Genomic DNA, 12,660 nt, shown 5'->3' on the forward strand with positions numbered 1-12,660 from the left:
GTATGATTGACAGAAACGTAATCCAATTAAAAGCACACATGCCATTTGAGAACCGGAAAGTCCTGCGCAGTTATCCAATAGGAACGCGGCAGACGTCAAAAAGGTTTGTCTAGAGCCATCTGCTGTCGAATAGAATCGCGAGTTTTACGCCCGCAGTGATACATGACTCCGCCCCCGGCTTCCATTTCTGAACTGAAGGGACGCCGCCGCTCTCGCGTAGAGTCCTCGCCTTTTTTATACACTCGTTTAAGTAAATAAACTAGGTTCTCTGTTGTAAATAAGCAGCACTGCTTTAGGTAACGAGTGAAACAGCAGTTATTTTTCATCGCGGTATGCTGTTTGAGTAGTGGCTGGAACTGTAGCTAGCATTTTATTCCCCATTTTAACTTTTCTAAGCGGCGGTTTCCGCCGTTTTTTTCCTTTTCGCAGCCCCGCTCACTCTACCCCCCTTGTGCGTGAGTAGGGCCCTGTACGTTGGTTTGGCCACGAGGCGCGTCGGTGCAGTTGGAACAGGGCGATGGCGGAGTTCGGTAACGGACTGGCGGAGGAATCCCTACTAGATTCAGACCCCGGACATCCCGAGCTGGAAGACCCGGGTGTCGGTGACGAAGAACCGGGATTAGAAGAGGGAGAGGCCTCAATTGAAGACCCGGTAAGTGAAGGGCATTGTTTCAGCTGTGAGAGCTCACATGGTTACTAGGAAACGCAATGGTCAGAGAAGTAGTGAGTGAAGGCAGGTAATCTGTTTATTTTTTTCTCCCACAAATTGAGGATCGTATGCCGTCTTTAACGTTACTACTATCGCCGAATCGATATTATAATCGCCATTGTGGTTCACGCAGTGCAGTAGAAATGGGTGGTGACATGCGTGGAGTCGGCAGCCATCTTGGCGCAACAGCGGCACCAGTTTCTCTGCGCCAGGGAGCAGCTCGAATCGTTTTTTGGGGGGGGATCCTCGTCTCAAAAAAAATGCGAGACTGAGATACAGGAGACAGTCAGGGGCGAGGGTAGGACAGGCCGCCGCCATTAGCCGCCGCTGTACGAGTCTACCTGCTCAAGAAGGCGACCTGATTACGGTAATATGACACATTTTATTCATTTTACCTTGCTGGCTGCTGCATTTCAAGCACCGGTGTGTGCACATGCAAATGGCCGAGCGTCAGCAGGCTAACATTCGCTCATTGTGAGCTCCAGCATCAAGTGCTGCGGCTAAAACGACCAGAGGACATGACGACCGTAAATACTAGTCACGAAATAAGATGTGGAATTTGAACCGTTAACGTTTGGGGTTCTAGCTAACAGAACGCCGAAATGCTAACAAGCTAGCAGGGTTAACAAAGCTAGGGTGGAGATTGCAGACTTGCAGCTGATCATCTTTTGTCATTTATTATTTCGGACGGCGGTTTGTATCGCGCATTAGTAGGACATGGGGGTCGACGGCTCAAGATGTACTATCGGCGTTGGTCGGTCTTATTATCATTTTCCATTTTCCAACACCTGCAGTGCATATTCTCCGATGATGTCTATGCAGCAAGTCCCAGCTAGTTTTGAGGTTGTAGTAACCTACTGTCTTGTCGGACAGTGAAAGCGCGGCATACAACGCAGAAGCAGGGGGTTGCGGTATTTGAGGGGCTGGGTTTGCATCCTTCAATGTGTTGCTCGAGAAAGGAGAACGAGAGATGGGAGGGGAGTCTCTCACAATATGCGACAAAAAATAGGGGCAACAACGTGTCGAATGGTATTTTTTTTAAACTATCTTGCTGTCAACGTGGATTGCTTTCTACTCCTATGATTTCGATACACTATGATGCATGTAGTTAGAGGTCGGAGGGCTGAGAGATGATGGTGCCATTATCATCAGATACAGGATGTCACTGTGCAGTTCTCCCCCCCCCCTCTCCGGTTTGAAGACCAGAATTCAATATGGGTCTGTGTCACTTCAACCAGTTGTACAAAGAGCCTTTACGTTACAAAGCCTGTCAGCAGGCAATGGCCCTGGATGGAGCTGGAATGGCTCCCACTGTGCTGCAGTGCACCACTGTCAGACAGGAGGGTCTGCTCCCACGTGAGGACACAGCCATCTCTCTGTTCACTAATGGAATGTTACATTTTTTTTTGGAACTGATCTGTTTTGTGGGTCATCGCTACCCCAAAATACATTTACAGTTGTTTACAAAAAGGCTCTTGCTTCAATATTAGTTGGAGAAGAGCTGCAGCTAATCATTTTTCCTATTGATTAATATATACATTATTTATTGACATGTCAAAATGGATTAATAGCAAATGCTTAAAATCGGATGCATGAGCCCATAGAGATGGCAGACAGAAATATATAAAAACAGAGAGAATGCACATAAACATTTGAATTATTAATATATATATATATATATATATATATATATATACACATGTTAAACATTGTAATTAAAGCCTTGAAATTAGTATTGATTACTGATTCTTTGCCAATATTTTACTGGTAATTTGGATTCTATGTTGTATTTGTTTAATAAAGTTTCTTGAGAGGGGCTGAAACAACACCAGGACCAGCAGTTGCACACATTCATCATCTCATTGCTACTGTTCCATCTTCCTGGTGTTGTAAAAGGGGTGTTATGGCCACATTTGTTAATTTTGACATTATATTTTTGTGGCCAGTTTTAGTAGTTGGTCACCACTTGTTGGCATATCATAACTGTCAGCCACATCTCATGATTATAGCACTTGATTAATGTGTGAGTGAGTCACATTGCGTTAATGATGGACTGACTGCTCTAATAGAATTTGTGTTCGTGTTGTAGGAGCTGGAGGCTATCAAAGCCAGGGTGAGAGAGATGGAGGAAGAGGCCGAGAAGCTGAAGGAGCTCCAGAACGAAGTGGAGAAACAGATGAATCTCAGCCCCCCACCAGGTGCGTTTTGTGAGGGGGAGGCTTCTTTGCTTCAACATCCATTCACATTTCCCATCTGTCTCTACTGTCAAATCATCTAGAGAATTATAATTGTAAAATAAACCAATCCTCTTCTTTTGTGCTCTCTTTTAAAATAACATGTTAATCTCGCAAACTAAAATAAATTACAGCAACCACATTTAATCAGTTAAACCCAAATTAACACTTTAATATTTTATTTAGTAATTGGTTATATTTGAAGTGCTTGGTATCAATAGAAAACCATCCACATGTCCTTGTCAGTCCTTATGGTGGTTAGCCAAGTTGCTAGTTTAAGGTTAGAATGAAGTAATCTAATTTTAAAGTTCATGCATCAGTTTAGTAAAGCATGTTTGTTTTAAGGCTGTGCAATTTAACAATACAATAACAGTAATTGAGGATACTTCAGTTTGCTATTGGACGGCTTGTTTAAGATTGATACATTAATATAAGGTCTATTACTAAATGCTCAACCTACAAATTATGGCAGGAAGTACAAGACAGACTTGACAGAAAATATATTTTTTATAAGAGTTACTACCCAATAGTCTTTTATACATATTTGATCTAAGGAGCCTGATTTGACTGCCAATCTCAGTCAGATTATCTCAGTGGTGGAAAGGATCATTCCATCGATATGGGGTAGCTGAATGTAATTTGAAACAGAAATGATTGGTTTCTCCCAATAAATCATCATATTAAAGCGTTTTGGTATAAATATCAACTAATTAATAATACTGTTTATAACGATGTGAAAATAACTCATGACTGTAAGCTATTTCCCTAATGGGCATGAATAAATCACCATGTAGGCTAAATTGCACTATCCAAATTTGCACCACCATCAGAGCAGCTTTTTGCCATTAGAGTCAGAAAGGCTAAACAAGAACTACATGTTTAAAAATCAAAGAGTATGTTTTATTAATCAGGTGCTGAATGTATTTTGAATTTATGAATGATTCTCTAAAGTCAGCTGGGGGAGGCACCTAGAAATGGTTGTCTGCTTGTGTTTCTCTCTCATCATCCCCGTCATTTCCTTTGTCTGTGGTTTTCTACAATGGGGAGGAAAGGGAATTAGGTCCGAAAGTTCTATTTACAACCACGAAAAACAAGCAGGTTGAAACCTTGTCTGTCCATCGATCCCCGCAATGTTTCAGTACTACTAACAGTACTGCAAGTACACACACTACACACAACAATGTGTTATTCTGAAATGGCTAAGCATGATAGTCACACACATCTCTGCAGATCATTTTGTTGTTTTAACTATTTTTCTACAGACGCTTAAAGAGGGGAGGCTCATTGAGGAAAAAAATAATTGATCAGTCGACAATAGGCAATACATGACTATGCAAATTCTTAGTCGGGGACACCCTTCATTTTGGTTCTCATGTGGATGTTTGTTTTTCTTCTCTACCCTGTGCAGTCGGTCCCGTCATCATGTCCATCGAGGAAAAGATGGAAGCGGATGGCAGATCTATTTATGTCGGAAACGTGAGTAATTGTCTCATGCGCTTTTGTCCACATAGTCTCTTTTCTTGCTGCAACATTTGAGAAGACATAAACAAAAATATTTTAAGAAAACATTCTACATAGAATCATAAAGTTCCTGTGAAAAGTCACCCTTTTTCACTTTTGCAAGGTTTCCTTGTTTTTAGTGGATGGATTTTTTCTTTAGTCTGGATTTGTATCAGCTTTGGACACTGCAATTTTCTCCATTCATGTTTGTAAATCCACCCAAGCTTTGTAAATTTACACCGTGGCCCTGTGTGAATAGCAATTTTCAAGTCCTGCAACAAATGATTTCGGTCGTGGTAACTGCAGAACTGCAATACTGCAGTTTTTAAGTATTTTGAGCCCCTTTTTAAGATGCCTTACATAATGCAGTTCATTACTTAATAACTTTATGTTTGAAGTGTCTTGTTGTAAAATTAGTCCCAAAGTGTTTTGTTTGGGTCTTCTGCTCCTATTCTCCTGTGAGTCTTCTGGCAAACGATGGCTTTCCTTTTTATATCTGCCATAAAGCTGCAACTAGAGAATTACCTGGGGAGCAATTGTTTTATCCAAAGTGTCTTTAATCTCAGCTATGGAGCCCAGTTGCTTCTTCGGAGTTTCCTTATGTTAGCCTCCAACACTGGTGTCCTTCTCACGCGAACACTTTTTAGCATATCCTGCTATGTCTGAATCACAGCTGTGCCATAGTCTTCCCCTATTTTTTTTTTAAGAATTAACCTTACTGAACTCAAATCGACATTCAGTTTCACTCAGATCTGTATTAGTACTTAAAAAGCAATGCTTGTGTTTTGTAATTGGACTTGATAAGGAGCAATTTCTAGAAATTCAGTTGCAGTTTGGACATTTGTGTCAAATCTTAAATACACTTACTGAGATTTCATGTTGTTGTACACCAAGGGGGTATATACCTTCTTTTTGTACATGCATAACAATTGCTTCCATCGCTATCTGTGTCTGTGTATTTTTTTTAATGCCTAAATCACCTTTATTTAAAATGTATGTGGTATTTGTTGTTTTCATTCAGTGTAATTTCATACAATCTAGGTGACATACAAATCTAACATTGATTCTTGGGCCAGAATGTGTGGATGTCAATGACATCTTGATTCAAAGTGCACATGCTCAAGTATCAGCGATGCATCTCTCTTGATATCTAACCTTTTATCTTGTATTTCTGCAGGTGGACTACGGTGCCACGGCAGAGGAGCTCGAGGCTCACTTTCATGGCTGCGGTTCAGTAAACAGAGTCACCATCCTATGTGACAAATACACAGGGCATCCCAAAGGGTAATACACAATCGTTGTACTGTATCTTCTCTCTGTGCAGTGTTTAAATCAGTGGAGGGGGTGGATTACAAGTCTTGTCTGGCAAATATACCAAATTCATGCTGTTAGTGAAGAAATAAGACATAATCACGCGTGGACAGATTCTATTTTATCAAGCATCAATTCAATATAGTTTCACTAAAGCTGGATGGTTAAATGTGATTGCTTTTGTTAAAAAAAAAGGCAGGGCTCACACATAATGGTTGACTGGGACCAGATTGAACAACTATTAACATTTTGTGAGTTCTAGTTTCACTTTTCTTGTGTTTCAAAAGCTGGTGTGCATTGCTTTAAGCATATACTCTTTTGTATAAGTAAATAAAAGTTGCATTAAATCTTGTCTATGAAGATATGGGTGCTGTCCTGCTCTGCATGTTCCTGATTTTTGTTTAGATTTGAGTACTTGCAGTTGCTTGTAGTTCATTTTTCTTCTTCTTCTTCAGGTTTGCCTATATTGAGTTTGCAGACAAGGAGTCGGTTAGGACAGCCATGGCTTTGGATGAGTCCCTTTTCAGAGGAAGGCAGATAAAGGTAATATATTCTGAAATATTTCAACTGAAATTTTTCAACTGGGAGGTTCTCACATTGAGATTTCAGCAGTTTTAAGTTAGAATGACGATAAATGAAACCATTTTGAGTGGAAATAAGAAAGTGGCAATGTGAAAGTTTAATTTTCTCTTGATAAGCAGCATACACACGATTATACAGTGTGATCAGAAACTGGTTTTATCATTGCAAACTGATAAATATTGGTGCATTTACTAAATTAACTGAATGGGACCAATGCAATCAGTGACTATCACAACTGAACAGTTACACAATAAAACATTGGCAAAATTTCACTGATGCCTAGCTTTTCAAGTGGCAAAAACACTCACTAACAGAATTGAATCAGTTTTTTAATCTGAAATATGTAAAAGCTGTTTGAGAGCCACAAGATTGAGTATTATTTCATGTAACTGTCCCTTGTGGGGTTCTTGCTAATCAGGTGGGCGCCAAGAGAACAAACAGACCAGGCATCAGCACCACAGACCGCGGCTTTCCACGAGCTCGGTTCCGGTCACGGGGAGGAAGCTTCTCATCGCGTGCACGCTACTACAGTGGCTATACACCCCCCAGAGGCAGAGGACGGGCCTTCAGGTGAGTTGACAATGAGACGCCTCACTTCTGACACCATGGGAGAACTCTACACCTGCATGCACCACACCTCACGCTGAAAGGAAATTACAGTATTCATTTCAATTTAGAATACTTGATAGGCAAGCTCCAAAGGAAACACGGTTAATCATCAGCAATTGCTTTTTCACTCAAGACATAATTGGGCAGGCTAGTATGTTTTAAGAGATTTTGTAATTTGGTCACATTGAAAGAACTGGATACATTCTCTAATACCGAACAGGCCAGGCAGGCAGTCTGAGTATTGTCAATGGATAGGAAATCAGAAGAGCTTAAACTATGGCTTGCCCTTGTGGGCACTGAGGAATCACGTCTCCATATAAGCCCTGTGTTGCCATATTGTTTTGTTTTTTTCTGTTGGGAGTCACAAAAGAGGTGTGGTGCCAAACACGTTGATCAGCATGCCAACTTCCTCTCACATGCACTGAGCTTTGAGACTGAGAGATTCTGATTGATCATCCCTGCAAAGCATCTGGAACCTCTAGGCCTTGGCTGTTGCTTAATTCTTAATGTTCAACAAAGAACATTTTCCAGGAGAAAGATGGTGCAGCAATTATTTTGGAAAGAGCCTAAAAACCTTCACACAGAGGCCTTTATTTCAGCCACTTTACAGCCAAGTTTTTCTGAAAGGCCCCTATTTATTCCTTTTTGTTTTCTCATTTAATTTTTGCCCTTGCTATTACTCATGTATTTGTGCAATGAATTCCCATTGCAGCAAGACTGCCTTTAAATTTCTACAAGAAAGGGTTACAACTCTGTTCACTCCTTTTGTGTGAGAAAGTGTCTGAACCTCAAGGTCAGAATCTCTCTAATCTCTCTGTGTACTTATCCCAGCCACTCCTACACATACCAAGGAACCCTAACCCTGCCAGTTTACTCACTGAGATTTGGCCTGAACTGCAGAACAAGGCACACAAAGACTAAGGGAAACGCTGAGGGGTTGTTGATATTAAATCAAGTTTCCAGCAGTTGAAAGTACTGATGGAAATGGGTAGAGACTATACACATTACACAGGGTTCCCCGACATAGAATTTACATTGGCGAATCTCATTAGTCATGCATAAAGTCGACTGATTGTGGAATTGTCTTCTTTTTTTTCTTGTTCGTTGACCCTAAAGCCTTAAACTTCATATAGGAAAAACAACTGTATTGGCCAATATGCATGTTGTTATAGCTTAGCTGTTTCAGAATAGTTAAGGCGCTGCTTTTTTGGTGTATAGTTGGTGGTTGTGTGTGTGTGCATAGTTGTACTGACATGGGTGGAAATCATAGACATAGAGACACATTTTCTTGCTGCTTTTTGTGGTTGTAAATTGAGCTTCCGGTCCTAATTTAACTTCCCACATTGTAACATTTGGAAAGGAAAAGACAGAGAAGCGAAGAGCTGTTCATAAATATATATGGCATTCTGTATGCTAGTGTTCTGATTTTATAAATGTATAAATTATTTATTTAATTTTGATATAGTCAAGTTGTTATTTATGAAGGATCCTTTAATCCATTGAGATTGGTTGCTTGGAATGAAAATAGCATTTTACTTAAAAGGCTTTCATTTTTGTATTACTGTAATTGAACTGTTGTGTCCGATTTGCAGTTATGTGAAGATAAAGAGTTGACGTCACATCTAAAAGAATAGCAGAAAAGTACCTACGTCTCAAATGGCTGTGCTTTTAATATGAGACTTGAGATTGAACTGAACAGTTCCAAGGTCATGAAATTATTTTTGTTGTTGATTTGACTGTAATGTTATCATAAAAAACACTAGAGTTTTGCTGATAACCACATAGTGTAGCTTAGCATTATCTGACAACATTGGTTATTATGTTATCGCTACAGAGAATGGCATGCAGAGAGTTGTTCCACTTGAAATGGACTTGATGGCTTAATGCAGAGGAGTAGAAGGGCTGTCTAGTTGCTATATTAGGAATTCATCACTGGGCTACTTAAGTCTGCTGCAGTTGAACAGAATCAGGCTCAGATCTAAACCAAATAACACGCTTCACTTGTGCCTTGTCTTGTCATTGGAACACATCCATGGTGAAAGAAAAACACAAAATCTTTGCATTGACCCATTGTGTGCCTGGGAAGATTTCACAGTGCTTGGCTGTGGTCATGCAATCTCAACCCAAGAGATGTTTCATTCAAGTATCTAATGGTTGCTTGGCTTTGTTTATAAGAAGTTAAGCTTCAACAAGGCCACAGCAAGTGTTTTTGTGTGCAGGCTAGAGAAGAGCCTCATCTGCCAGGCTTTGATAGTATTAAAGGACAACACGGCCAAATAGTGGCATTTGTCTAGCACCTCAAAACTTTGCACCGTAGACTCAGTGGTTTGTGTTTATATGCACCTCAAAATTGGCGCCTGGCCAGTATTGCAACCATTAACATCATTGTTATTGTCTTCTTCCCAAGTTGGCATGGTGAAAAGCCAAGATTTTGATGTGAGTCAGAAGACGCACAAACTGTACACATAACATGGAAGACTATTTGGCTTTTCTGTGCTTATGTGGAGTGTATGTCCTTGCATGTACATGAACCCCCACCCTTCCCCCCCCCCAACACACACATACTCCAACCCAGATTCAGCTTTACAGCATTCACTCCCAGAAACGAGGGTTCATTACTGCAGCCTGACCTCAGCATCTACCCTGACAACCACTGGTTTCAGTCCCAGTATGACGTGTTATGTTTGTTGTCACTGAAGTGTGTCTGCGCGTGCGTGTGTGTGTGTAAGAGGAGGTGTTGCTGCTGCCTGGCTTTTTGTGTATGTGATTTGCGTGAATAATGATGTGATGCTATGAGTCCTGTCCCCCAAATTGTAAAGTGCGTGTATGTATGTGCACTGTGTCTTACTGGGGGTATATGTGTGGTGCTGTTTGTCCTCAAGGTCTTTCCCCACAGTGACCCCAGAGGCGCGGCTCTCGCAGAGAGAGACAGAGAGAGAGAAAGAGGGAGAGAGAGTGCCTTTGCTGTCCCCTCACAGCCACACATAAATCATTATTCCACTATCTGGAAATTAAACACTTTTCCTCTCTTGACAAGCTGCTTTCAGCTTCTTTCAGCACTGTAGTCTATTCTTCCAGATTGAGTTGTAACAATACCATTAAGATGGTATGTCGATTTAGTCATTTGTGAACACTGTCCTAAACATTGTAATTTATTTTGATATACGTAAATATATTCTTTCCCCTTCAGTTTGCAGACCCTTTCTCTGACCACAATCTCACACAAACATCTCTCACACACACACACAAACACACACACACATACACACACAAAAATATATATATATTATATCACACCAGGAAATTGGTGTCTTCTTAAGCCAACCAGAAAAAAACTCACCCTCTTTTTCTCTCTCTTTTCCAGGGGCCGAGGGCGAACAACATCGTGGTATTCCCCTTACTAAACACCCCCTCCCTCCCCAACACTCCTTTACTATCAACCCTCTCCCCTCTCTGTTCCATTTAAAAAAAAAAAAAACATACACACACACACGCGCACACACACATACACACACAATGAAAAAGTCTTCCCCTTCCCCAACAATAAAAGAAGAGAACCCCAGAAGAGAGGAAAAAAAGACAAAAAAGAAAAGAAAAAAAAACACCTCTCCTGGACAGAGACTGACTGGCCGCAGTGTGCGATTGTGTGTGAGCGTGCGTGTGCGGAGGTTGATGCGGTCGCCCCTGGTAAGGTATCAGTTGGCCATTGGGGAAAGAATATGGTGGCTGATTTCTTTGTTTTTTGTTGGTTTTGAGGGTCTGGAAGGGGGGGGGGGGGGGTAAGAGAAGATGGTGGTATCTCAGGCTGCAGATGTGTCTCCTTTGGTCTGGCTGTGACCTCCTGCTTTCACACCATCACCAACACAGCCCACCCACTCACCCTCCACCACCACCACCAAAAAAAAAAAGAAAAGAAAAGAAAGTGGGGGGGAAACTGCATTAAGAAAATATACTGTTTATTTTTGTTTTTAATGTACCGTACATATGTGGAACTTTCACTAGCCAGAGTATTTGTTGTGTTTTATGTTTGTGGTTTGGAGTATATCATTACCTCCCCATCCCTCCCTCAATCCCTCTTGTGTCTGCCGTTCTCTGCCCTTCACCTCCTCGCTGCATTTTTTTTTTTTTTTTTTTTATAACTCATGCTTTTTCCTCCCTCCCCAATCCCCCTCCTCTTTGGCTCATGACACCATGGATTGCGTTTTTCTCTGGACAGTGATGGACCTTCAATGTTCAATGGAATTGTTCATGCATAGATTCTTTTTTTTTCTCATGGGCGGGATTCCTCCTGCTGCCACCTTCCTGCTGCTCCTCCATACCTGTCACCTTCAACTTGGGCATGGCCACAGCTCATTTTATTCTTTTGACAGGCATAAATGTTTTTACTTCGTGCAACCCCCCCATCCCCATCCCCATCCCCCACCCCACCTGTTTTCCCCTCCCAACCCTGTGTGCTCCTTGTCCTCTGTCTCTCCTCCCCCTCCCCCGTCCTCTCTCTGTATATTAGACCACTTCTTGTCGTTTCAGGTTTCAGGACCAGTGGAGGCTGACGACCCCTCCCCAGGTGGCGCAGGCCCCCCCCACTGTCTCCGCAGCGTCTCTCTCTCTCTCTGCTCCCGCTATGCACACTCACCCCATCCTGTCCGTGTGGGGGGGCGGGGGAGGGGGGCAGGGCGACCACAGGCCTGCCGCAGGGGGCATTTACTACAACAGCAAACGCTGATGATGCTTTTAGTCCCTTTCACATTTCAACTCACTCAACACACATGACTGACACACACACACACACACCTGTTCAACATGCACCACAGCACACTGCAGTACACATGGCACTTAACAGGCAGCCAATCCAACACATGATTTATATACAGAGAGCTGAAGCCAACATAGCTGAGTGGCAGGAAGGCAAGTTTGCGTGAGAGTGAGGAAGGCAGGACCAGAGACAAGGGTGTTTTTTGGGGTGGACAGTGCGGACCTTAAGGCGCCCCTTTCTCTGACTACGCGCAGTGCAGTCACGGCTTGTCTGAGGAAGGCTGACGAGCTAATGGCATTGATTATTAATTTAATAAATGGAGTGGGCCGGAGCTGTTATTTTAGGATGGGGGGAAAGTAGGGGCGGGGGTGGGAGGGTTGTGTGGAGACTTTTTCTTTCTTTTTTTTGAAAAGGGGGAGTGGGTTTAAAAAAAAAAATGTTCAGCTTTTTTATTTTTATTTTTAACCCATGAGTCTGTATTAGGGAAAAAAAAATAAAGACATTGTGTAAAAATGAGTCTGTGTCTGTGTTCTGAATTATTGTTCTGCTTTGCATAAGTGATGATTTAATAGTAACCACATACAATGTTATTGATTCCCAAACCAGCAGTATTGGGTGGTTTCATAATAATTTGTCGTCTGCATAGTAACAGGTCACACCTTTTTATATTTAGACACGAGACAACCTCATACTGAGTGGTAAACTTAAAGGGTTTGACACTACTTAAAAGGTACATATTACTTAAACTGACTCACTCCGGTTACTATATTAAAATAAATTAGCTTTTCATTTAATTGACTTACATAGAAAATGTCTTGTAGAAAAAGGTCTATAGGAATGTATAAAGTAGCCTAACAGGCATGTGTATTAAATATTAGTGTTGCCAGTTGGCATGTGCTGAACCAGGTTGTGATTAGGCATTGAATCAGCATCTGGCTGCTTCTCTTGTGCATGTGGTCGTC

The 12,660-nt window shown here is 41.7% G+C and overlaps 2 protein-coding genes across 4 annotated transcripts in view; one reads left to right on the plus strand and one right to left on the minus strand.

Annotated features, from left to right (window-relative positions):
* Positions 1-12,660, minus strand: part of thtpa (thiamine triphosphatase) — a gene marked incomplete at its 5' end in the record, with an annotated part of 479,666 nt that overhangs the window by 15,736 nt on the left and 451,270 nt on the right. The gene's annotated exons all lie outside the window — the stretch shown is intronic.
* pabpn1 (poly(A) binding protein, nuclear 1) lies at positions 172-12,211 on the plus strand. 3 transcript variants are annotated; one of them, XM_084033178.1, is made up of 7 exons: positions 172-652; positions 2,799-2,907; positions 4,352-4,419; positions 5,621-5,727; positions 6,210-6,297; positions 6,755-6,906; positions 11,473-12,211. In XM_084033178.1, exons 1-7 carry the CDS (start codon positions 518-520, stop codon positions 11,666-11,668), a joined length of 855 nt encoding a protein of 284 aa, XP_083889304.1. In that variant the 5' UTR covers positions 172-517; the 3' UTR covers positions 11,669-12,211. The 3 variants fall into 3 exon arrangements, with proteins under 3 accessions (XP_083889304.1, XP_083889305.1, XP_083889306.1); XM_084033179.1 differs by lacking the exon at positions 11,473-12,211 and adding an exon at positions 10,310-10,660 and having other exon boundaries at positions 173-652; XM_084033180.1 differs by lacking the exon at positions 172-652 and adding an exon at positions 943-1,076.

This window comes from Eutrigla gurnardus, assembly GCF_963514095.1.
Source record: "Eutrigla gurnardus genome assembly, chromosome: 18".
In the NCBI taxonomy this organism is placed as follows: Eukaryota; Metazoa; Chordata; class Actinopteri; order Perciformes; family Triglidae; genus Eutrigla; species Eutrigla gurnardus.

Coding starts and splice junctions, on each gene's coding strand:
- pabpn1 (XM_084033178.1), top strand. CDS start 518: ATGGCGGAGTTCGGTAACGGACTGGCGGAGGAATCCCTACTAGATTCA. Junction 653..2,798: donor AGGCCTCAATTGAAGACCCG/GTAAGTGAAGGG, acceptor TTCGTGTTGTAG/GAGCTGGAGGCTATCAAAGC. Junction 2,908..4,351: donor GAATCTCAGCCCCCCACCAG/GTGCGTTTTGTG, acceptor TACCCTGTGCAG/TCGGTCCCGTCATCATGTCC.